General features: G+C 41.8%; 1 protein-coding gene across 12 annotated transcripts in view; it reads left to right on the plus strand.

The window, feature by feature from the left end:
• LOC148015947 (uncharacterized) overlaps positions 1-23,775 on the plus strand; it is a 73,086-nt gene extending 49,311 nt beyond the window's left edge. The window contains exons 4-7 of one of the 12 annotated variants that reach the window (XM_087663777.1): positions 14,340-14,503; positions 22,340-22,525; positions 22,856-23,045; positions 23,184-23,775. In XM_087663777.1, coding sequence (XP_087519903.1) covers positions 14,340-14,503; positions 22,340-22,507 — 332 coding nt within the window. In that variant the 3' untranslated portion in view covers positions 22,508-22,525; positions 22,856-23,045; positions 23,184-23,775. Of the gene's footprint in view, positions 1-14,339; positions 14,504-22,339; positions 22,830-22,855; positions 23,046-23,183 lie in introns of those variants that run through there. The other 11 variants (XM_087663779.1, XM_087663782.1, XM_087663783.1 and 8 more) reach the window with 11 other exon arrangements.
• Positions 23,776-26,893: the final 3,118 nt, after the last annotated feature.

Here is a 26,893-nt window from a genome sequence, read left to right on the forward strand (position 1 = left end):
TTAATTCCAGGGTTTGCACTACATAGATTTGTTTTTCTTTTCCCTTACCCTTGTCCTTATCCTTTTCTTAATCTTCCCCATTTTTCCTTTGAGGGCAATTCGAGGCAGCATGGTTAGGGGATAGGCAATTGAAACACAACCTTTCTTTTTTGGCCTTATCAAAGTCATCTTGACTTAACTTTGGCCTTACATATTGTTTCTTTTCAAAAGGTTGTTTCTTGCCCTTAAGAAATGGCATTTTCCTTTTAAATTTGCCTACAAATTTTGAGGTTTCCAATTCCTTAGTCTTAGGCTCTGTATCAGTGAGACTAGTGAGTATACCTGGACGCGTACTATCTTCATTGATTAATGCAAATTTGATTACCTCTTCAAGCGTCTTAGGTGAACTCCTTTTCACTTCCTTTTTACAGGCCTTATCTAGTTCCCTAATGAATCCTCTTGTCTTTTGAAATTCATCTATTCCTTCCAATTTGAGAATTATCTCACGATATTCCTCCAGATATGTCAGCAGGGGTCTTCCCTTTTGTTTGACATAATTCCAATCTTCCCAATTTCTTTCCATTTCATTTTTAGAAAGGAATTCTTTTAAAAAGACCGATTCAAATTGAGCCCAAGTTTCAAGTATTTTATTTGCCTCCTTTAAAGTTCGCCACCATTTATATGCCTTTGGCCCCAAAGTTAAACTGGCCTCCAGCGCTTGGAGATGTGGTGGAGTATTTTTAAGTTTGTGCAAATCCTCTCATTTTTGGAGAAAATTAAAGATAGTGTCTTTATTTCTATCTTTTTCCTCCCCGTGAAACTGAGGGGGTTTCATATACTTTAACACTAGGTTATCCCTCAGCTTTTGGTGGGGTTCCCTAGGATCTCGCATAGTTACATCTAAATCTTTCAATAAAGATGGAATATCCGAGGTTTCTAGCTTATTTTTATCTCTTTCTAGTAATAAGGTTAATTGAGCTTTTATTTCGGTGAGTGTTTGAGTTAGAAATTCCATTTAAACCCCCTGTGCCTGCATACGAGCAGTTAGATCATCAAATTGTTCTTGTGTGGCAAAAAATTCTTCCCATTGTTCTTCTCGTATCTCCGTTTCATGGGGATCTACCATAGAGTGGTCCCCAAAACTAGAATCCTCAATTACTTCCTCTCTCCCTTTCCCCTCCATTACTGGAATTGGAAAGCAAATATAAGAAATTTGCATACAAAATGAAGTACTTCCCTGATTATAGTAATAGGGCAGTTGTTGATGGCTTTAATAGTCTAGTAATAACCCCAAAGAGTGAGGAATAGTTCGTCTTCTCCCAGACCGAGCCAGTCGCGTTGAAAATGAAGCTTGTCGGCTAGGAACACAGAATAAGGAGGGTATTAAACACACCCCCTCCCTAACAGGACACGTGTGAACTAGCTGTACCCACAGTTATTTGTCAAACGGGACTTTGCCTGACTAGCTTGATACTACCGTCCAGTTCCGTTACACGAAATCAATCACGTATGATGTGGTACAGGCCAATCCTGTCAGGCGTCGGCTAATGAGTACTGACGTAATCCGTCAAGTACTCGGACTTGATTCGTGTCCGTGTGGGTGCCATCTTCTCGAATCTTGATTTGCGTCCGGATGGGAGAAAGCATTCACGGGAGAACAGTCGAAAGCACTCGTGGGAGACAGGCGAAAGCAGGACCCGATGGTTCTTTGTGAAGACCCGGCGACTCTTCGTGAGGACCCGACGGCTCTGATACCAGTAGGGCGTGGTTGACCAGTCTGACGAATAGACGAGTAGTAGTCCAACTCTCGATGACAGACAATCTAATCGTGAAACAATGGCACGAGTCCCCCGTTTCTCCTCCCAACCTCGCCTAGATAAGTGCTGGCACCTCTCTCCCCGTTTCCTCTGCCAACCATTCGTTTCAGGTGAGTCCTACTATTCTTGGGCTCTCTTACTCTCTAGGCTCCCCTTGACCCCGTTCGGGTGCCCAAGGCCCCCGGACGGTCATCCCTCTCGCATGTCTCCCATAATTTACCTTATTAATGTAACAATGTTACTAGCCTTCCTTCCGTGGATGGGCAGTAAATCCCTGATTACAACTTACAGTAGCAAACAGTTAATGCAAATCTGAAAATACAAATTTACCTATTAATCTTGGACAATGCACACTCGATTGGCCCCAAAATTGGTACCCCCTTCGGTATTTCTTTAGCTTTCTTGAAGAAGAAGTTGATTTAGAATGGGATTCTCCCAATCCCTTTCAGTATTCCAACTCCCCTTGCTGTGATGGATCACAAGCAAGTCTTTAATCCTATTTGCCCCTTGATTTGGACAATCAATTGGCCTTCACCCACTTTAAAGACGATGGAAATGCCCCAAATTCAATGGCTGGCTAGTCCTCTACTTGAATTTAACTGAAATTCACATTCAGCTCTGAAAAATCCAAGTCTTGGAGCTTCCAATTTTTGGCACGCTTCTCAAGGCTGCTGCTAAACCCTATTTTCTGTTCAGATTAGGGTTTACAGCAGAGAAATCTGAAATTTCTCAGTCTCTAGGGGTCCAAATGTTGAGATCTTTGGAGCAAGGCTGTGAAATGGTTGGGAGGTGAGATGGAAAGCTATAGAGAGAGAAAATTCACAGTTTTGTTGTGAAGAATGACTGAAAATCAATCAAATGCAGCTGCTGCCCTGCCACAATAGCTTGTAGATGCAAAGAACTGAAGAAAATAAGTCATTTACCGTTGCTGCCCTGCCTCAACAGCTTGTAGATGCTATCTCCTGTTGTTGATTGGTCTTCTCCTATCCTTGGCTACCCTTGGTAGCCTCAGAAGGTCCTCCAATGGCTGCAAATAAGACCAACAGCCTCCTCTCCCTCTCTCCTGCAGGCTGAATTTATAAAAAATGCCTCTCTCCAGTCTCTAAAGACGCTCTTTAGTCTTGCATGGGCATTTTTGACAAGTGAAAACCTTCCCAAATGGTTTTTTCAGCATTTTCCATGATTAAATATTACTTTTCAGCCTTTAAATACTGAAAATTAATCTAATAATTATTTTGGTGCCCTGAAAAATAATGGCTGGCCAATAATTAAATTGGCTAGGCAACTTCCATTCCCAAGTGTCTCTGTGTCATCTTTGACCATCAGATTGGCGTTAGGTATCATTAAACGCCACTTCTCTAGTGTCACCAACTGTCACTTATGGCCAAAACGATGACCTAGGCCAACAACTGGCACTAGATACCACTAAGTACCTGTGCGGCATAACTTATAGCAACTTTTGTCTTTGACATCCTGTGATTTCTTCGGGTCCCGGGCTCGTAAATTTACTTTAACCCCAGTTGCACCTCATACGTGTAACATTTACTTAATCATGCGATTAAAAATTAATCCACATGTTAAGTGAGATTTCAAAGGTAGTTTTCAAAAATACATGTTCTCATGACAAAGTGTGCCCCAAAAAATCTGGGGAGGTTTTGAATTTCATTTATGTGCTTCAAATGTATGCCCACTAGACTGTACAAGTTCCCAGAGCTTGCTAGACATGTCAAATTTAAGACATATTTGGTACACACTAGGGTTTTGGAGCATGCTATTTGGCCATAGGTTCTAGTATTCTAGTTATGTATCTAGTCTCCAAAAAAGCAAAAGAAAACCAAAAGGACCTTCATTTTAAACAAACCTTGTCAAAATTTGAGTAAGCTCATTTGTATTTTGTCTTAAGAGGGAGGGAGGGAGGGAGGAGTATGTGAGAATGGACTACTATTAGAGCCATTTGAGGATAGAGAGAAACATCCTTCCATGTGGAGGCAAGTTCTTGGAGGTCCACCTTCACATTAAGTTGAACGAGAACTTTCTATTAGTGTATGGTGCACGGCTCATTTTGTTTTTGCTAGTGCGATATTATTGTTAGAGTGACACTTTTAGAGTGTCTTTGAATACTCATGAAGTGTTTACCTTAGAATTATGAAAAGTGTCAAAGGTTACCTATTTTTAAATGTCTAGTTCCGTCCTTGCTCTCGCAATGGGGTCTTCCCTTTCCTATGCCATTCCCATTTCTAGTACCTATACATGTGGTTTATATGTTGCAAATTGTCTCAAGTTTTCTATTGGTCCACCAGGTTATGCATATTGGATATGTGGCAAATTCTAACAATAGGATCATTAGTTAGTCATGTTGCTCAAATGGGTCTCAAGATGATCTACTGACTTTGCTGGTAGTTAGAATACTTTTCTGCTTGGTGATCTTAATGATTCCATGTGTTCAATAAGGTAGATGGCCTACCTAGAGCTTTTGATCTCTTCCAAGAGTGTAGCTGACCGTGAAAGATGTTGTGCGAAGGCCAAAACTACTAGAGCATATGGATATATCTATTTCTTCATGGCTCATTGTTATGGTGGTCTTCGTAAGTAGTGGCTTCTAGGGTATCTTCATTTGTGATTTGCTTGATGCAAGAGGTAGCTGGCTTTCAAGCTAGAGATCGAGAACATGGACAACAAATTACAATCTTGGAAGCAACAAAGAGAAATTGTAAGCTGAATACTTGAAAGAAAACCAGAAGGAAGAAACTTTTACTCACTCTGAACTCACAACCATGGAGGCTATAAAGAAATACTCTGACACAGAAACACAAATAGCAATCGTACAACAAAGCACGGAGTGATAAAAGAACTCAGTTAGGGTTAGGGTAACTCAAAGACAATGAACACAGAAAATAACTGATGTGATATAATTGCTGAATATACAATGCTCATGCAGCATACACACTATGCAGTGAATGAATACTGAACCTTGAACTTTGTATCTCAAGGATCAAGGCAGGGGTAATGAGTTGGAGAGTGTCGTACTCTGAATGGATCCCGAATCACAGCAAGGCAGCCTCCGGATGTCAAACACCAGCAAATGCAGTAGTGAGAAGCTAGATCTGATTCAGACAGCAGTGAGGAGAGAGAAAGACAAAACGCAGGTTGCCGGAGAGAGAAAGACTAGAAACGCAGGCAGGACAGCCTACAGGAGAACTGGATAGCCTGATGAGAGCTTGCAGAAGTTGGGCGATAGTTGGAGGAGAGAGAAAATTGCCAAATTCAGGCTGTAGATGACGTCGCAGGCATTACGGCAGCGGGTCTGTGCAGGAACAACAGATGCCTGGCTAGGATCAGCTCCAAACAGCGAGAAGAGGTCTGAAAATCAGGCGCCAACTGATGTAGGCAGCAATGGAAAGATTCGGCTGAGATGTCCTCTGTGAATGGGGTGTGGGCAGCAAGTTGAAACACGTGAAATCTGCAAAAACGAGATTGTAAATTGAATGGAGGGCAGCATACGTATTTATAGAAAGTTTGGGGCCCTCCCAAGTGGGTTTGTGCATATGGGACACAAAAACCCTCTAGAATTGTGTTTCTTTTAAATAAGCAAGGTTTCTTCATTAATTAAGTTTGTTTTGGGGTTGTTTAAGTAAAGCTAATGCATTTTTAGCTCAACACCCTCTCTTAGGCCCAACAATGGTGCCATGAGAAAGATCTTTTATCCCAAGGTGTCCCACCCCAAAGTAGCCAGAGCTTCGAACAAAGGGTGCGCGTTGGCTACCCAGTGGCCTACTAAGACTACAGAGGTGATGGTTATCTTACAAAGGGAGCCCAAGTGATCACCCCAGAGAGGACAGTGCATCGGACAAAGAGTGCATGTCGGCTGCTCAGTGGCCTACCAAGCCCTACAAAGGCGGATGGAATCAGCTATGGACTGTGTTTATTTGTTTGTTTGTTTGTTTGCTTTATTTTGTTTTTTTAAAAAAATTTGATAGATGTAGCATTTAGTGGGGGTTCAAATCAGTTTTCGTCCTATTGAGTATCCATGCCCCAAACGGGAGAATGATAAAGGATGGTCAGACCCAAGACGTTCATAAAACAAGCATACTATCCCTACCATTACTGGGAATCGGTGAAGAAGAATAAGGCTAAGGTGTGGATGTAGCAAATATGTGAAGCAAGTAAGATAAACAAAGAAAGCAAGCAAGCTAACGAAAAACTGCCTTGGAGACTGCCATGGGAAAATGCCACGAATATGGTGGATCCATAGTCGACCACTGTAAAAGACCGAAAAGGGATAAATGCGCATAGATGCGTGTGTACATGAACAAAATGCCAATGCATGGGGTAATGCAAAGGGCAATGCAAGATGCCATGCTCACGCAAGATGCAATGCAACGGTGCCACTTGGACAGTGCTCTCGTAGGGGCATTGTTCACTTGCCTAAGCGCCCTTTTACAATCATAACATCTTGACAGTGTGGATGAAGTTACAAATGTTCATAATACAATACAAAAGAATAAATGAATGAATGTCGAAAAACTGTAAGAAATATCACTGTTACTACCAACAGTAGAAGCCGCCCCCTCTCAAACTAGAAGGGAAAGCAAGAGGGAAGCACTCTCTCCGTGTCAAGCTTAAGTAGGGTAGGGTGTACCCAAACCGATCTTGGGTAACAAGTATTGAAGAACCGGTTGGTTGACCGCTTTGGTCAAAATATTTGCAAAATTGTTGGATGTAGGCACAAACTCTAGGCAAATAGTGCCGAGCTCAACCTGCTCTCTGGAAAAATGGAAGTGGACTCCCATATGCTGCATTCGTGGTGTAATGATTAGATTGCCCGCAAGGGCAATGACACTCTGGTGGTTGCAGTAGACAACGGTGGGAGAGTCGCATGGGAAATGAAGCGCCGCCAGTAAACTCCTTAGGTAGATGGCTTCGGTGGTGCCATTGAAGAGAGCCCAATACTTAGACTCAGCCGTGGAAGCCGCCACCGTCTCCTGCTTACAGCTTGACCTAGAAATTGGAGCCGTGCCCAAGGTAAAGGGGTAGCCCCCATTGGAACGCCCGATGTCAAGATGTCTTGCCCAATTAGAATTAGTGTACCCCTGCAAATATAAACCGGAACCATAGGTCAGGCCATAAGAATAAGTACACCGCAAATAACACAACACACGAAGACATGCAATTCAATGTGACATCCTAGATGCTGGGTGAAATATTGACTGAGTAAGCTAAATTTGGCCTAGTGTGAATTAACCAAAGAAGTTTTTCTACAACAGAGCAAAAAGTATATGCATCGAAGGGTTGTCCTAGGGTATCGTTCGACAAGTGGACAGTAGGATGAAGAGGCATGGCCACTGGCTGTGTTTGATCGGAAGTGTGTTGTTCCACTAGCTGAAGTGCGCACTTCTGTTGTGACACAAAAATGCACCCCCCGCAACGAACTACCTCCATCCCCAAAAAATAAGACAACAAACCAAGGTCTGTCATCTCAAAAGCAGCACTAAGCTTTGCCTGTATGTCTGCTATGGGAACAGAATCTGAGCTTGTGATGAGTAAGTCGTCAACATATAGCAGGATATAGTTGACCCCCTCTGTAGTAGATCGAACATATAAGTTCGGGTCATAAGGGGTAGAATGATATCTATGAGTTCGTAAAAACTCATCCATCCTATGGAACCAAGATTGTGGTGCTTGCTTCAACCCATAAAGAGCTTTCTGCAAGTGAAATACCTTATCCATTGGGTTCCTTGAAGGAAAGCTTGGTGGCTGCTCCACATAGACTTCATCGTCCAAATAACCATTCAGGAAGCCACTCTTGACATCCAGCTGATATATTGGCCAACCATGGTGAGCGGCTACCGCGAGAAGCAACCGGAAAGATGTCAACTGCACGGTAGGAGCAAAGGTCTCTTCATAATCAATGTTATGCTCCTGTCGAAAACCTTGCACGACAAGGTGAGCCTTGTAGTTATCTAAAGTCCCATTAGCTTTTAGGTTGGTTCTAAAAATCCACTTTGTCCCGATGACTTTCTTGTGGCTTGGACGATCCACCAATGTCCAAGTCTCATTTTGGTCAATACTCTCGAGCTCCTTCTCCATGGCCTCTCGCCACTGAGGGTGCTGAAGAGCCTCCTGCCATGTATTCGGCTCAGAATGCGCTATGTAATCAGTTGTAAACAGTGATGCAAATGAAGCCTGAGGAGCAAATCAGGCAAATCTTCTAGGTCCCTCCGGAGTGGAATTTGGTGGTAGGATCCCCGAATCTCGCATGGTCTACTGGTATCAGAGAGGTAACGGATCTCGTGGAGGGGGCCTCGAAGATGAAGAATTTGCAGTAATGCCAGGAGCGGGAAGTAGACCAGGCTCAGTAGCACGATCTTCGATGATGTGGAAGGAGGAATAGGAGCGGAATCCTGTGTAGAGGATTGCACGATATCCCTCTCGTAAAAAACGTCTCTCCTAACAATCACCTTGTTTGTGCGAGGATCAAATAGGCTTTTGCTTCAGAGGACTATCCGACAAAAATAAGGAGATCAGCTCAGGAAGTGAGCTTTCCTATCTTATCATTAGGCGAATGTGTGTGTAGGCACGACATTCGAAGATTCCGAAGTGAAAATGATAGGTCGAGAGTCAAAAAATGCCTCATACGAGATCTTCTTAGAAAGAGACATAGGCGGGCATCGGTTGAGGATGTATACTGAAGTGTTAATAGCCTCGACTCAAAGGTGCTCAGAAAGCTCTGTTACTAATGGCATAGAGCGTGCCATTTCTATGACTGTCCGGTTCCTACGCTCTACGACTCCATTCTGAGAGGGGGAGTTAGTAGAGGTGAGCTAGCAAGAGATGCCATGCTTCAGTAGAAACTCGGAAAACTCGTGGGAGATAATCTCACTATTGCTATCACTCCTCATGGAACCAACATGACGTCCACTCTGGTTACGAAGAAGCAGCACCCAAGCAAAAAAATATGTGAAAGCATTTGACTTATACTTGAGGAAGTACACCAACATGTATCTAGAATGATCATCCACTATTAGAAAGAAGTATAGTGCGCCATTTAAGGCGGCAGTGGATGTCAGCCCACAAAGATCAACATGAGCCAATCTAAGAGGCTCCTCAGCACGATGCGTGTATGGAAAATGTCCTCTATAGGAGTCATATGATATGTAGCTCCACTGTTCACAATCCAAATAGGAGCTGAAGTGCTCGACTGTGACAAGTGGGCCTCTGCGGTAACCTCGTCAAGAGGCAACTCATAGATGTGGACGAGATTCGCATCTGATGTCTCTATGGAGATGATGTGGGCCTCCACAAACTAGTCAGACAAGGCCTTTGGAGTTGAGAACGTTGTCGATTGAGATAGCTGAGCAGTGGCAGTATGAGTCTGACCTTTAAACTGCCCCTTGCCATCACCTTGCCTCCCCTCCTGGGGGTTGCCCGACTAAAGGGCGGGGGTCTGAGACTTAGATTTGGGTGTTGTGCCTCTGGCCTTTGAGCGATACTCGTCGTCAAAATGACCAGCCTTTTGACAATGTTGACAATACTTATTTTTTTTAGGTACATTCTGCCACCCTTGTTTGAGTTGTGATTGGAAGTTACCTTGTGATTCCCCGGATTGATTTTGTTTTTGATTTTGAGTGGAGGTTTGATTTTGTTAACCCTTGCCGTGTTGCCCCTTCTGAGAACGAGCAACAAGAGCCGCCTCTGAGGAAGAATTTGTATGAAATTGATCGAACAACCTTGCGTAACACAATAGTTGACACTTAAATTCATAGAAAGTAGGCATGGGAGGCTTTGAAACTATGCCTCCACAAAATTGAAGTATTTCCTGGGGAGTTTGTTTAGAAACAATGTGACTTGATTGTCAGAGGACTTAGGAGGCCCCGTAGTGGAGAATTCGGTAAGAAGTTACCGATACTTAGCCAACTTGACTTTCAAGTCATCCTGTTCAGTGATTTTAAAGAGTTGAAGCTCATGGTCAAGATTTATACGACGGGTCCTATCTCAAGCCGCATAGCAGTCAATCAAGTGTGACCATTGTTTTGACGCTAAGTCAAAATGTTGAAGCTAAGAATGAAACTCGGGCAATAAGCCTTGCATCAGCTTGACAATAGTAGAGGCATTTCTAGCCTTCCATGAGCGGACAACCTCGTATGGAACAAGTGCGTTTGATGCGGAGGCACTAGAACATGAATGTTTCCATAAGGTGCCGATGGAGGTGGAGGCACTGGGACACGAAAGCCTTGTCCAAAGCTCGGCTGGGGCACAACAGCATGACCAGGAGGTCCACTAGGTAATGCTTTAGAGGCAAGCTGTGGTACCAACTGATCCACACTCGGGAGAGACTGGGGGGGATACCCAAGCTGCAATGATTCCAAAAGTGTGTGATAAGTAGGTGGAACACCACTCGATGGAGGAAAGGACGAAGTCTTAAAGGGGGTGCCTATGTTTCCATAATCCACCAGTGCGATGTGATGTGCAACATGCCGAAATGGGAGAATGATAAAGGATGGTCAGACCCAAGACCTTCATAAAACAAGCATACTACCCCTACCGTTATTGGGTGTTGGTGAAGAAGAATAAGGCTAAGGTGTGGATGTAGCAAATATGTGAAGCAAGCAAGATAAACAAAGAAGGCAAGCAAGCTAAACAAAGAAGGCAAGCAAGCTAAGGAAAAACTGCCTTGGAGACTGCTATGGGAAAATCCCACAAATATGGTGGATCCAGAGTCGACCACTCTCAAAGAACGAAAAGGGATAAATGCGCACAGATGCATGTGTACATGAACAGAATGCCAATGCATGGGGTAATGCAAAGGGCAATGTAAGATGTCATGCTCACGCAAGATGCAATGCAACGGTGCCACTTGGACAGTGCCCTCATAGTGGCATTGTTCACTTGCCTAAGCGCCCTTTTACAATCATATCATCTTGACGGTGTGGATGAAGTTACGAATGTCCATAATACAATACAAAAGAATAAACGAATGAATGTCGAAAAACTGTAAGCAACATCACTGTTACTACCAAGAGTAGAAGCCGCCTTCTCTTAAACTGAAAGGGAAAGAAAGAGGGAAGCACCCTCTCCCTGTCAAGCTGAAGAAGTAGGGGAGGGTGTACCCAAACCAATCCTGGGTAACAGGTACTGAAGAACCGGTCGGTTGACCGCTTTGGTCAAAATATTTGCAAAATTGTTGGATGTAGGCACAAACTCTAGGCGAATAGTGCCTAGCTCAACCTCCTCTCTGGAAAAATGGAAGTGGACTCCCACATTGGTGTAATGATCAGATTGCCTGCAAGGGCAATGACACTCTGGTTGTTGCAGTAGACAAAGGTGGGAGAGTCGCATGGGAATTGAAGTGCTGCCAATAAACTCCTTAGGTAGATGGTGTCAAAAGATGACGTACCAGCTAGATAGTAGGGTTTCGCGGGGAGGAACATGGAGTGAACTCGGCAAACATGGAGAAGAGAAGAGAAGAGAGAATAAACTCTGATGAATGGAATGATGAAGATCTGAATCATGGAGTGAATGTGATACAAGGGAACAAGGGTGCCGTAGCACAAGGAAGATGATGAAGACAACCACGAACCCCAATGTCTTGTTGAAGGGGTGTGAGGGTAGTGGAGAGGCTAGAGAGAAGAGGTGACGAACTAAATGAATCAGCTGGAGGAATGAATGAGAGCGTGGCCTATAAATAAGCACAGTCAGTCTAGGATGGCGCCCCTTTTTGGGGCTGCAAACCCTAAACGCAAAACACAGATACGCAAAAAACGCAAAAAACGCAAACTGCGGGTGAAGTGTAGCCAGTTTGGGATGGCGCCCCTTTTTGGGGCTGCAAACTCTAAACGCAAAATGCAGATACGCAAAAACACAAACTGCGGGTGAAGGGTTTCTCAATAGATGGCTTTGGTGGTGCCATCGAAGAGAGCCCAGTACTCAGGCTCGGCCGTGGAAGCCGCCACCGTCTCCTGCTTACAGCTTGACCAAGAAATTAGAGCCGTGCCCAAGGTAAAGAGGTAGCCCCCATTGGAACTCCAGGTGTCAGAATGTCCTGCCCAATCAGAATTAGTGTACCCCTGCAAACATAAACCAGAACCATAGGTCAGGCCATAAGAATAAGTACACTGCAAATAACGCAACACACGAAGACATGCAATCCAATGTGACATCCTAGGTGCTGGGTGAAATATTGACTGAGTATGCTGACTGAGTAAGCTAAATCTGGCCTAGTGTGAATTAACCAAAGAAGTTTTCCTACAACAGAGCGATAAGTATGTGCATCGACGGGCTGGAAATCAAGTGCCAACTGATGTAGGCAGCAATGGAAAGCTTCGATTGCGATATCCTTTGTGAATGGGGTGTGGGCAGCAAGCTGAAACACCTGAAATTTGCAAAAACGAGATTGTAAACTGAATGGAGGGCAGCATACGTATTTATAGAAAGTTTGGGCCCTCCCAAGTGGGTTTGTGCTTATGGGACACAGAAACTCTCTAGGATCGCGTTTCTTTTAAATAAACAAGCTTTCTTCATTAATTAAGCAAGTTTTGGGGCTGTTTAAGTAAAGCTAATGCATTTTTAGCTCAACAAAGGCAAATCTTGGAACGAAATGGATGGATGTTACCTCTTCTTTGAAGAAACTCACACTCACTCATGATGGCGACAAAACTTAGAACTCAACTAGATGGAGAACAACTCTTTATTTGCATATACATCTTGTGAGATAATTTGAGTGATTTATTATGAGAATATAATGCTGCTCTAGGTGGGTTGTGTACCAAAAGTGGGTAAAAACCACGGGGCGCTTAAGTCAAAATATAGGCATGATCAAACCTTTGTTGGACACTATCTTTGTATCCGTCTCAATGACATTGTAGGAATAAAATTAAGATGGGAAACCCAAGCATGTTGAAGAGGTACACATTGATATGTAGCAGCGAATGAAATGATAAAGAAGCCCCCTCTCAAAGTTGAAATGGTGGAGCTTTGTTATGAAGGTACTTTGGAAAATAGAACATGGAAAGAGAGAATCTAAGCACTTGCTCCTCAAAACGTGTGGTAGGTGTCTATGCATGCTGACTTGGAATTGAATATTCTTGGAAAGCATTGTATCCTAATGCAGGACAAGGATAGCCTCCCCTTAAAAGTCTAGGTTGGGGACCTAAACAACTTCCACCAGAATCTGGATGTACCCCTCAGGGATTGGGTTGGCTTCCTCAACAACTTGGATGGCCCCTCTTTGGAACTGAGAATGTCTCCCTATGAGACTTTGTCGTGTTCTTAATAGCGCAGTCTTATAATCTTGTAATGTCCTTGGTAGAGTCATGTAAACTGGAATGAGCAGCCATAAAACAACCAAAAGAAACAACCAATTGTTCAATGACTAATTGACCCAGGGTAGAGCTCATTGTGTCCCCTATGGAGGTGGTAATGGGGAGCACAAGCAGGATATGACCATAATGTTAACACCAAACACACTGCAACTTGTATAAAAACATCCCGGGCAAAATAACCAGAAGGAAAAAGTGGATATCTCTCAGCCCTACAATCAAGTGATTGTCCTGGTAAATTGCTGGGTCCTTTATAAAGTTCTTGCCAATGGGAGTAACACCACAAATATCATCTATACCAACATACTCAGGACCTGCACTACAAGAGTCTCATGTATCACCTCCTCCTTTGGGAGGGAAGCAGCCTTTTTTGTTGCTAGATCATACTGAAATGGCACACCATTGGAGTTTCATAAACTGCAATCGAATCCAATGAAGTATGGGTCACTAAAAATACCTGTGTAGGTAGGAACTCACCTCAAACGATCATCTTATCACTAGACATTCAGTACATTCCTGGACTGGGGACATGTGACCGGAGTGCTTTTAGCATGTATGAGACTCATGAATCTTGGCCAGAAGCACTCCATATGGTGGCACGTCCATTCCACATAAGTATCCACATCTCCTCCAATGCTGAATGAAAGTGCAAAAGATTGCTTGCTTTCCACATGCAAATGAAAGGGGTTCCAATATGTTATGTTTGTTTGTATGACACAGCAAGTAGACTCATGGTTGTGTACAATATGACCTGCCTCCTAATGTGGGCGGTAAAAGGCATATAAAGCAGAAACTTCTGAACCAGCTATTGCACTGAGGGACTGTAGTGTGAGGCAAGAGAAAACTACCACATCACTGAGGTACCCAACAGAATTTATATTTGGACTCTTTTAGTTGTAGAATGTGATGGTTTAAAAGCATTCATTTAATCCAATGCACCACACTGTCAAATTCTCTCAGCCAGAGAAGTAGTTCTTTATGCAAAAAGTGCATGTTTGTTTAATATGTTTTGCTCCAAGTGAGCTTATTTTATGAAAATTTTTCCATTTCGCAGAACAGCTTAACCTTTTTTAATTTGTGTCACAATTGCATTGTGCTAGTGCTTCAGAAAGGAAGAAAAACTTACTGAACAGCATAAGCCGTTGTTTAGAGGATCTGTTCTATATGAGCTAAGCATTTTTCATATATATATAAACATGTGAATCACTGGTTTTTTCTCTTCTGGCAGATCAATTTTTAGCTTGTGGCAAAGCAGGCAGTGCAGCCCATGAATTGGCATCCCTCATTTGGCTGGCTGTCCTTGATAAGCTGGAGGATAATGAGCAGACATTTCACTTGCTTATGCGTATAGCTAAGGAATGGGAGGTATGGTTTTCAGTCCTTGTGAATCAGGTATCCAGTACTTGTTTTAGAAACTTGACCAGAAGGGTGCTGAAAAAGATTAGACCAGATTTTTCTCACGAAAGCTTTATGAAAAACCTTGTTTATGTTTTAAATGGAAGTCCCAATATGTTTGTAGATTGTTACTTTGGACCTCAAATTGTGGTCATATGTAGGTTTCAGTTTTAACCCACAGATTTGACACATTGAAAGATAAAGGTTCCTTGTGTATGCAAATGTTTTAAAACAGAGAGTATGATGATGAAACAAAAACTACTTGGGCTGAGAATACAGGGCTCTGCAAAGACTTTCGGAGTGGATTAGAGGTTGGAAAACAACTCCTAGCGCCTGCAAGCTGCTTTGTGTGAGAGTCCATTGCAAGACTCCTGAGGTCCTCAGTGACCTACTGTCTCACCAACGTCTCCTAAACTCATTTTACTCTGAAGCCCAGTATGTAAGTACCAGAAGAATACTTGATGACCCACATACCAGTTCTTCATATTGAGATGCTTTTGGTGCAAGGCTAAGGATGCAAGGCAAACCTAGAGAATATGTAGCAGAAGTACATATGGGCAGTGGAGTCTATAGGATGTCTAGCGAACTTTTTCACTTAGCCTATCCTAAGGGTCCATCGAGAAGAGTAGCCTAAAGCTTCTAGCTTGACTAGCCTATGGATTGTATTGGATGACTACACCAACTAGCCTAAGGTCCCTAATGGAAGACTAGCTTGAGGATAGGGTCATCACCCCAACTGTGCCTTCTATAGGTGGCTGCGAAGGGGGGATATCTCTAGTGGGTGTCTGTTGAGGGACCAAACAATATCCAAGATTGGTATTACAACGAGGGATCTGATCTGTCTTGAGTGCCCAAAATATTTTATTTAAGATTTGAAAAACAATGGATTAAAAAATGTGATTGGAACTAGACATTGGCCATGCAGACACATGTGCTAAGACTTTATACTCTTGTGTGTGACTTTGTACATGCTTTCTATTTTGTGATTTATGAGGGAACCGTCTCTCTCTTCCCCCATGGGAACTATTACATACCACATTAAAAAAAGTTCAAAGTGGTTAAACATCACCTTTGCAGGTCATGGTAGGCCACTGAGTAGCACCCTTCATTTGATGCCTTGGCTCTTTGGAATGGCCCTTTGGACCTCCGTGGTAAGATGATATCCATTGCCTCCATAGTCTTCATAAGTTCTTGGGTAGCCGGCATGCAACCATTGACCGATGCCTTGGTTGCTTTGGGGCAAGACATCCCGGGATACACATGGGGTGAGCTATGCTTGCAGTCCCTTTCTGGTTCCTGTTAAACTAAAAAAGGCGCATCACACATTAAACCTTCTTTACCTCTTTAAATAAGCCCCAAAATTCAAATTTACTCAGTGTGTTTCAATATCCCATAAGCAAACTCCCCTATTTTTGTTCAGTTCACGATCTATAAATAGTGTGCCAAGTCACTTGTATCCCTTGTTTTGCAAGTTATCCTAGTCTATCCCGAAATTCATAATCACGTGGATGCCAGCTCCTCTTTGTACTGCTGTGTTCTCATTCCTCATTATCTCCAACTGTTGCCATGATCATCTGAAGGTTGCCTTACTTGTGTTTGGTTCCGACTCGTCATCTCACCACTCCAACCCTTTATTTGATTGTTGCACCTCTTGTTCGAGTGTTCCCAGCTGCTAATTTGCATGTGTGTGTATAACAGGTGGTTTTTGCATTTTCAGCACTTTTCTTCATCAGCCTCTGCTCCGATTGGTTGTTATTGCACTTGGGATCCATATCGGGTGGGCAACACACATTGTTCTTCATGTGAAGACATACACTGACGAGCTGCCTGCAACAAGGACAACCTGCTTGCATTAGTGATGACCTGCCCGCAATTTGGAGCAACTGAAGAGACAACAGGTCAGTGCACTAGAGATTTGGTGTGTGACTGCAGACTGCCGTCAGGTCTTTGAGTCTGCAGACTGAGGCAGTTTGCAGTTGGGCAGGGCAGATATGGGCCATTCAGAGCAGCCTGTTGTTGGGGGCCAGACATGTATGTGCACTGCTTGCATGTGCAGGGAGACTGCAGCCAGTCGTAATCAGACTCTGCAGTATTGATTTGAGAAGGAAGTGTGTCTGCAGGCGTCCACGGCCACACCAACATCCTGTTGAACAGACCAAGTCCTTGCAAACCAGACCACTGGGGGGGGTGGGGGGGCGGGGGCGAGAGAGAGAGAGAGAGAGAGAGAGAGAGAGAGAGAGAGAGAGAGAACACAGGGGCTGGACAGCTCTGTTGTGATCAGCCCTTATCATTAAGGCTGAACGGAATACATCCTTTATTGATTAGGTAGTGGAGGCCTTGGGCCCTGATATGGATGAGGATGAGACAGTACCAAACTCTGATTCTGAACATGCTGAGCAGTTGTTAAGTGAACCAAACATGTTGAGTATGCCTTGTGTGCGACGCAAATGCATCAGTTCTTGGAAAGTCTCAGACATTGTCCTATGCTCAAGCAGTTGGTCATTTTGATGATTCTCATCAATTGGATTGCGAGCAGCTTTTGGAATTTGCAAATATACTGCTTGGGGAGTATGTAGCGTACAATCAAAACAATCTTCTAGATTTGGATGAAAATGATATTTTCGATACTATTGTGGACATGAAGAAGGTGTTGCATTCCTTTTCCTCTCTTCACAAAAAATCTTCAGGAGAAAGTGGTCATTCCATTTTTGACCGCCATAATCCCTATGAGTGTATTACAAACTCTGGAGTTTGGACCTTCTTTGCTTTCTTCATTCATGAGGATTGACTGGAGAGGTATGGTCAGTTTAGAGCTAAAGTATGAGCCTACTATGTGAGGTGGTCAAAGCCATTAGGGAGGAGGGAAACTCTTGAAAGAATAAGGGTCTATCAAAGTCTCTAACCAGGGTGCATAAGCTTCTATGAGGTCATGGTTGCTTGTTGTTTTGTAATAAGATTAAGTTGAGGAGATTTTTGTAGAACCTAGGGGAAGTTTATGCCCAAATCTTCTTGTCACAAGGATGTGCTTTTGGGCAAGCTGCCATTGTTTTATGATCACAGGTTGGAGCATGTTGTTTCATGGAGGCCAATGGCCAACTTAACAAAACTGCTCAAGCAAGAATGTCCAATTTTGGTGGAGGTTGAGAGCTATTTGGCTTTGTATTGGTCTCTTTTGATTGATGCCATGTCTAAGATTGGCAAGGTGTCTGTCCCTTCTAGTAGCCCTGTTGTCAATAGAAATAGAATGTGCATGCTCTGGGATACTTCTCCAAAGCGTCCTACTTGTTTGTGTGTTAATTGTTTGGGAATGCATTCTTTGCAATTTCATTTGAAATGGGGAGTTTTTGTTGGACATTGTTTCACTTGTGGCCAACTTGGTCATTTTGTAGTAGTATGTCTCAAAAACAGGGATGAGGTTTGCAATTTGAATGATGCATCGGCTATGCAATAGGATGGTCTTGTTTTAAATATGTAGATGGATACTTAGCTAGTGATGGGAGATATAGACAAAGGGAAACAACCCATTATGATGCTCATGGTGGGTAGATGGTGCATCTCAAGAAGAATAAAAAGACTAATGATGTCTTGTAGAGTGGACCCTTGGCTATTGCTCTGAATGTCTTGCGTACTTACATATGTCACAAGGATAAATCTTCTCATTGAGTTATTGGTATGGCAGTGCCTAAGATGGCCTATAATTTGAGGTCTCGAAAGGAGTTGTCACATAATCCTCCTAAATGTGTTGATTTTGATAACTACAAGAATAAAGAATAAAGTGATGACGATGGGTGCCCACTGCCTGTAGTTTGCAGGCGTGGGAAGTACTGTCAATGTAGTAATACACGAGCAACTAGGTAGAGGCACCTTTACCCCCATGTTGAAGGCTGAAATGACTAGATTTTTTGGTTGATTTTTGTTATTTTTGAGGCTTGAATGGTTAGTTTTTTATGGATTTTGAGTGATGATTAGTTGTTTTGGAAGTTTTTGAGAGTGTTTTGGATGATATTGATTATGTTTTGAAAGCTCATGATGATTCTCAGTAGAAATATGAGGTTTTGTGATGTTCTAACAGGTTCTGTTGAGGTTCTGATACTTTTTGTTTAGCTTCTATTTTGTTCTGATTTTCTTCTTATGAAGAATGGATTGATGATTCATGAAGGTTGGGGCCTTTTGAAGGCTTATTAAATAGTTTTTGATAGTTTGGAATGGTTTTAGTTTGAGTTATGAGGGTGATTACTCCTTGGGATTGTAGATGTCCCCATCCTAGTCTTGTTGATGCAAACCAGCCCTCAACTTCTTGTTTTCAGAGTGATAGGAAGAGTGCTTTTGCTGTTTTGGCTGATTTTTTTGGTTGAGGATATTCTTGCTATCCTAGCCAATAAGGCCAAAGGGAGGTAGTTTCAGCCTCAAACTTAATTTGCTTACCGTTCTTCATGAAGTTGGCTATAGAAAAGTTTGTGGTGTTTCTTACATGGCAAACATTACGCTATGTTGTGAATTCTACATTCTAATGGTTGGGATGTTTTGTGTGCTATGGAGCATAAGAATCTTGCACTGTCATGGTTTCAAGCTCTTTTATCCTGGTGTTGTTGTTGTAGGAACTCACTTTGGTGTCTTGCTAATTGTCCATTTTTGCTTGTCCTCTTCTTTGTGCAAACAAGAACATGATGAGTTACCCTTGCCCTTTTGATGGCTAGATGAAGAACTTGATGACTTTCCTTTCCCTTTATGATAAAAGGAGCTAGAGGCTTAATCATATGAGGTAGTAGCAGAGTGGTTGAGATGGCTCTGCTCATTCTGCAATAGAAGTGCGGTCAACTTATCAAGAAAATATTGATGCCCATTGCCTTGAGAAGCTAGTTGTAAGGTGGTAGCAAATGTTTGATAGGACTATGGAAGTTCGCCAAGCACAGTAGAGACAAGATAGCTCTTAGATATCTCCTCATCAAAGTTCACTAATTGCTCATGCCAATCTGTTATTCGTGTAAGATAGGTATCCATGCAATCCCCCTTCATGCATCTTCTCCAAATCTAATTGCTTCCTCGAATAGGCAACATGTGCCTTATTTTTTATATGATATAGAGATAAGAGCTCATCCCAAGCGCTCTTTGCAGTCCAACAAGAGTAGATGCACGGGATAATGAGTCTTTTGATTGAAAGAGTGATCAAAGAGTGTGCTTGAGCATCACACATATCTCGATATACTTGATTGATAGTAGGAGCGGTAGTAGTAAGTTATGCATCCCTTTGGGTTTTTCTTCTTTTTTTTTGGTGGGAGGGGTGGGGGGGTTCAAGTCTCTTTTGTCCCACTATCTCCTCTTGAAGAGCTAGAAGTGGCAGTGGAAAGTAGAAGCACTAGCACTTGGGGTGCATTAGGGCTTGCTAGCCGTATATCTAAAACCATGACAATTCCCCAAAAGCCATTCGCAACCAAAACATGTTTCATCATGTACGACCAAGTGGAATAGTTACTACCATCCAATTTGTCATTAGCAGAAAGCATCCTAAACAACTCATTTTGATTATGTGCCATCTTGGCACATGCTCGCATTCATCCATCTTCAATCTACGCTCACTATTTCATTCATTCTTCATCATCCTCCATCACATCTTCAGCCTTAGTCCTCTACCATTGCTGTCCACACCCCTATGTTAGCGGATATCATAGTTCATGGTGTTGTCCAATTGATCGTGACGCCTTACCAGTGGGTGATTTTATTCTGGAGGTCATCTTGACTCTTCACATCGCCATCAGCTCCAAACACTCCAAATTACTGCGTTTCGAGTCCATACAGCTTGGCAACTTACTCATCATCTTGATTGTTGCGTTTGCTGGTCTCACTCCTCCTTGGATTGGTACAACAGAAAATCTATATCAATTTTGTATGTTTCTAGCTCTTGTTGCCACTTAGCACCCAAATGACAGTTCTCAGCCATCAGCCACTTTATGGAGGCTGCATTTGCAGCACATTCAGGTCATCTATAGTAGAATATATCCTCTTTATCAACCCTGTATCACCTATGTTTTTGTGTTTTTTTCACTTCTGAAGGGTTGCCCATCAGTTGTCTTGATAGTAGGTGATGAGGGCTATGTTTTGCTCCCTCTACTACTGTCCTTCATCGTCTAGTGTCTACTCTGGCATTTGACTACACAGAGGACCACGTTGTGCTCCCTTCACAAAACAACCCTTTTCCTCGTCATGGACACCTCTGCCCGAAGGATTGTTTGTGTTTTGCTCCCTTCATAGTGCAGATCCCTCCTAGGTGTTGCTACTTGAACAGCCAAGACAATGTAGTTATCTCCAAGCTCGGAAATATTGTATCAGCTTGATTCAATATTCATCATCTTCATTCTTCTTCTATGTTTTGAGTTTTCTTTGTCACAGTGTTTGCTGCACACACTGTGTTTCTCCCCGCAAAAACTCTCTCAACATGGTATTAGAGTATATCATTCCATCTTTCGACAATATGCATCACTTTTTGGAGGGGGCGACTGCTGCTGGAGCACTTCCACTTGTAGGGGACAGCTCTTGGGGCCTCATTTGCTGCAGCGACTTCATCAAAGGCTGGAAAATCAGGAACAACAGCTGATTTTTTCTTTTTCTGGTAACGAATCTTTGGATTTTCTCTCTTGTTACCTTCATCTCTATTCTCTAGCCAATTCACAGATTTTCTCAAGAGATCTCAGCCTAACTCAATCCGAGAAGGGTGTAATTGAAGAAATTCTACTGTAAACCCTAATTTACAGCAGAAATTAGGGTTTACCAGCCACCTTGGGAAGTGTGCTCAGAAATTGGAGGCCCTAGAGCTTGAAGTTCAGTTGCTGAAATTTGGGAATTTCAGAGAATTCAGGCGGCCAGGCTTTCGAAATTGAATTTGGGGCTCAAGTGTCATCAAGGGAGCAAATTGAAGGCTAATCCCCTGTCAAACGAAGGGCAAATTGTTTTGAAGGCTTGCTGTCCCCTTTGGGTAGCATGAGGCATTGGAAGGTGAAGGAGATTGGTACCAAATGTTAGTGTACTTCATCCAATTCTAATAGAAGCTAAAGGAATACTACAAGGGGAACCAGTTTTCGGGGCCAATCAAGAGTCTAATGTGCAAGATTAAGTGGCAATTCCAGTTTTTGTGAATTGTATGCTTGCTGTAGTGCTTAATCAGATTATTACTACCCTTTCGGAGAAGGAGGGCTGGTTTCAATAATTGTCAATGGCCTCTCTATGCGATCCGAACTATCATAGTGGTCTCTTTTTAGGCGTCTGGTCATCGAGCATGCTCAATCACCTGTGGTATAGGCTGCAACCCCAAATGTCAGTCTCAGCTTCACACACGCACGTGCGCACATGCGTGCGCACATGTGTGCGCGCACACACACACACACACACACACACACACACACACACACACACACAGAGTATGTGCAACAATAGGTCCAAGTGGATAAGAAAGGAGTGTGTGTGGTGGGTACTGTCAGATAATAAAGATGACAAGTGCAAAAAGACTTCTTTATATTGAATCATTTAAACATTCAACCAAAATAAATCTGGAAGATATTTTTGTCAGTCTTATGAAAGTAAACCTCGCATGTATAGACCAGCTACAAGGTAGTGTGAGAGAGAAATGGGTGGCAGGAAAGCAGGGTTGGAGGGAGACCTTCATGCACATGTAGAAGGGGAATTACTTGCATGCAACTGTGCTAGTTCTGTACTATCATGTGCTTTACAAGAGTCTCATTTTAATTCTTGCTTCTAATTCTACGAGCTGAATTTTTGCTCTGTATTTGATGTTGCTGCCTGGTGGTTTGTTACATGACACCAAGAATGATTGCATTTCAGATATTTCTCCCTTACCCATATTCAAAATCGCATGCTGTGCAATGGAGGCTATTTGAACGACTTTTTACTGATTTTCGCGATTTGCTGAGCCAATTCGACTACTATAATGTACTGACTCAAGCAAAATACCACCTTGATTTCGTTCCATCAACATGGCTGGGCTACTAGCATTATAAGGATTGTAAGGTAGTCACTGCATGAATTATACTGTAACATACTAATGCACACTGTACAGAAAGTTTGCCGCATGTAAGTTAAAAACGATCGCTGTAAAGCAGAGGCTTGTTGATATATGGTATCTTGTACTTGAATATACTGATCAGTTATGGTAGTCTTTCTAAACCTAATTCTGATGTTCGAGGCTTCAGAGCCTCCTATACAACTAATATTCTTATATTGGAATTCAAGAGTCTTCAACACTAGTTCATGGTTGTCAATGTACGTCTTAAGTCAAATGCTTTTGGCCAGAGAATGGCTAATCACTTCCTCTTTTGAGGTGATTTATGCCATGTTTAGCTTTTTTACAGCAGTGAGCAGGATTAAAGTGAAGTCGAAGCCAGCAGTGTACATACATAATAATGCAGTGACACCTGAAGGTACTCGTGAAGAGGAGATAATACAAATGTTTTGAGCTTGGGAGGTTTGGTTTCATTGGCAATGTCACTTAAAGAAAGGTGCTCATATGGCATATAGTTGCTAATCGAAGGTAATGAAATTCCAAGTTCCAATATTATGCAATACACATTGCTTGCATTTCCATGGAAGGCATTTTGTCCCGATTATCTACGGATATCATGATAAGTGTTTGGGTAAGATGTCCTTAAAGCTGCTTTTGTATGTGCAGCCTTGAAACATAACACTGCAGTTCACGATTGTATGGGTCATGTGGCATAGTTGGCCCCAAAATCTGTTTATGCAGAGATGCAGCAATATTAGTAGGACTGTTTTGAATGTGCCACTAGTCTGGGTTGGGTTTGGCAGTGCTATTTACTATGAGCTGATATCGGTCATTGAGCCTGCAATCAACAAGACACAGGATTTGTAAGCTTTAACACATGGCATGATTCCAAATAAGAAGATCATCTTGCAGAGCATAAGAGTCGTGAGAAGTACAGACTGGTGTATGCAAGCTCAACTAGAATGAACTCTTTGGCTAGGAAAATTCACATGGATATTTGAGGTGTAAAGGTCATTTGTATCTAAACATTTTTTGAAAGTCCAATTAGAACATGTGAATGTATGCACTCTTTGATTCTTTACTAAGTGCATGACTTATTTTTTCTTCCAGTAAAAGATAAGCTTCTCAAGTGACAAAACTTTCCTCCTTCATTAGTCCATTTTCTAAGAGGCTGTTGGGAAAAGGTCCAACACCATCTGTAGAGATGAGGGAACACCAAGGCCCTTAAGTTTCTTCCAAGTGAGCTTATGTATATTACCAAAAAAATAAAAAATAAAATAAAAAACTGCCACCTGGGACCAGCAAATGCCTTACAGCATAATGTGATCACTCTACAGCTACAACACCTCAAATGGGTTGCAATCATACAACATACATGTGTGTGTGTGTGTGTGTGTGTGTGTGTGTGTGTGTACAAGTATCGACACTTCAATCCATGAGAAGCCTTCATAAGTATGAAGTAGTTGACTAATTGGACCATCATCCATAGATTGACTATGCAAGGTGGTTGGCAAGCGACGGATCATTTTAAAAAGAAAACGTACCACTCAAGGCTTTGGCTTCATTTTCTCGAAGGATGAAAGTGACCAATACATAACATACATATGTCGTGAGGGAAATGAGATAGGTGGACAAGGGAAGATGTTGCAATTGAGAACTTTACAATGCAAACGGGTTGGCTCTCTTTATAGAATGGTATCATCAGAGTTGGGAGAGTTATCAGTCCAAATAATGGCTAATTTATTTGGTTGCTTTGAGGGTTTACTAAACATTGTAGCAATCTTCTAAACCATAACATAAGCTGAGCTATCAATATCTTTGTTCAAAAGCGGAGAGGGTTGATAGATTTTGGTTGAACAAGCTTGTGGGATTCGATAAATAGTTATGAATGTTTACGGCAACTAACATTGAAGTGAAGCAGGTCAACTAATGCAAATTAGCTCCATTGTGGAGTATGAAATAGTGTAAGAACTCATTGGCATTTGGAAAATGCCAAAGCTATAATTGTGGAGTATCTTATCACGTTCACTTTTGATATAGAGCAATTTCTATTAAAATTCTCAAGTTTTCAAGATAATAGCAGTTGACAAAGTAAGTGATACATCAAATAGAAAACTTGTCCAGGTGTGATCACTTAATTGTGCCCTATACCTAAGTTGTTTGCTATGCATATATGAAACATGGCACTTGCCTAAGGGCTTTTGGGAGCCATATATTTCCCTTACCTATAGTTATTTGCTATGTATATATGAAACATGACACTTTCTTGAGAGCTTTTGGGAACCATATATTGATGAAAGCATTCTTCAAATATACAAAACATTTGCCTTGTAGCCATGCTAAGGAAGATTATATTTGAATACAAACATGGATAAAGAATCGAATTTGACGCACACTAAAAAGGTCAACTTCCAAGCATCACAGAAAAGATGGTCAAATGACATTACATTTTCATTCACACCCACATCAATCCCCCTCCCGACACCCCCCCCCCCCCCCCCCTGCCCCTCGCTCCTCTAAAAAAAAAAGGATGTTCTCATAAAGAAAGAGTTGTGTTAATGTCATGGTGTACCTTGTTAGAGCTACTTATCTACAATAAATCATGGTTTTTCTATTATCTAAAAGATCTAGTATAGAGTTACTATGGACACGACTTGATACACGTGATGGCATCCCCTAGTGTGAGGTTGGCTAACTAGTTGCATGCAACTTTGTGGCTATGTTAACAAGTCAAATTGTCCTCTCCTACTAGATGCAATCAATAGTATGGGTGATGAGGCTTGTGGATCATGTATGGAGCTCTTGAAGGTAGAGTTGTTAGCATCTTTGATGTGCTATGTGAGCGATTCATTACCCAGTTGTGTGATTTTTTTGGTTTTGAAAACATTTTTTCTATACTTACTATGGTTTTGTTAAACTACTTCACTATGTGATACTTTGTCATTAAAGTAATTCGTTAATATAGTTGCTTAATTATATTTTCCTTGATTTACTATCCTATTTTAATGTACAATACTTATCATTACATTAAAATCTCTTAATAAAATTGCTAGATTTTGCTTTTATAAATTTATTACACTATTTTGGTAGATTAAATCCTAACATGATTTTTGTTCCTCTACTTTTCCATGTTTTTGTTATACCATTACACTAAAGTTTTGCTTCACATTATGATTTTAATGCGAAACAATACAACATATACATATTCACCTTTGCTTGTACAAGATTTGGGCTATATAAGATGTGTCAATAATTTATTCTAAATGCATGATTTTGGCTATTGATTCCATAGCAAGTTAGTCGACTTGAACTCCTACATGGTCTTTACTTGCATACTATTTTGGTTGCTTGATGGTGATATCAAGAGATATAGGTACACTCGCATAAATCTTAATACAATGTAAACCCTTATGTAAAGTTGAATCTAATCTTAATATATTCTAAACCTTTATATATAACCCATGATATTCTTACACAAATATTTTATACGAGAAAAAGTCGGTGAATTTGAAAAATTAAAACTAAAAGGAAATATAGTGGTGGATTTGTAAAAATAAAAGCTTTAGTTGTTTTTCAAAAGTTAATATGGACATTATAAAAAAAGAAAAAAGTGTAGCACATTGGAGAAAATGACAGTTGATCGAAAGTTTGAACCCTTGCCTCTTATATGAGAGCATGCTATAAGTTTTCACACTTGAACTAGCCATTCCAATGTTCATGCCATAAAAATTTAACAATAATAAATATATTCACAGCAATAATAAAAAACCTCTCTTTAAATGATGTCAGGGAGATTGATAAAGTGAGATTGAGACCCACTCAAATGCACTCCTCACTATGCAACGAGCATATGTGCTTGTAATCTATATTGAGCCCATTTGATGCCAGTGATCATCTATCCTATCCACCTAAGACAACCAATATTATCATCAAACTTGGTTGAGCCCCTCCTTTAGACGATGTTGGGGAGATCAATAAAGTGAGACTGGGACGACCCACTCAAATGCACTCCTCATTATGCGACAATCATAGGTGCTTGTAATCTATCTTGAGCCCATTTGATGCGATTGATCATCTATTATATCCACCTTAGCCAACCAATACCATCACCACACTTGGTTCAGCCCCCCTCCCTTCAAACCCCCAATAGTAGCCTCCATTGCCAAGAGAGCTCTTAACACAACCATAGATGCAAGCTACTAAGCTAAGGATCCTAGAGGAAAAGCTAATGCCTCACTTCTTGAATACCTATGTCATCAGGAACTATAAGCAAATAAGGACAAGGTTGTGAGAGAATGCCAAGAGGCTTAAATGTTACTTGAGGAGTATGGATCACACCAAGCCAATCAAAAGAGGCTAGCCAAGGAGATCCTTGA

The sequence above is a fragment of the Lygodium microphyllum genome, chromosome 23 (assembly GCF_053477565.2).
Source record: "Lygodium microphyllum isolate KBCC chromosome 23, Lygodium_microphyllum_v1.1.10, whole genome shotgun sequence".
NCBI classification, from domain to species: Eukaryota; Viridiplantae; Streptophyta; class Polypodiopsida; order Schizaeales; family Lygodiaceae; genus Lygodium; species Lygodium microphyllum.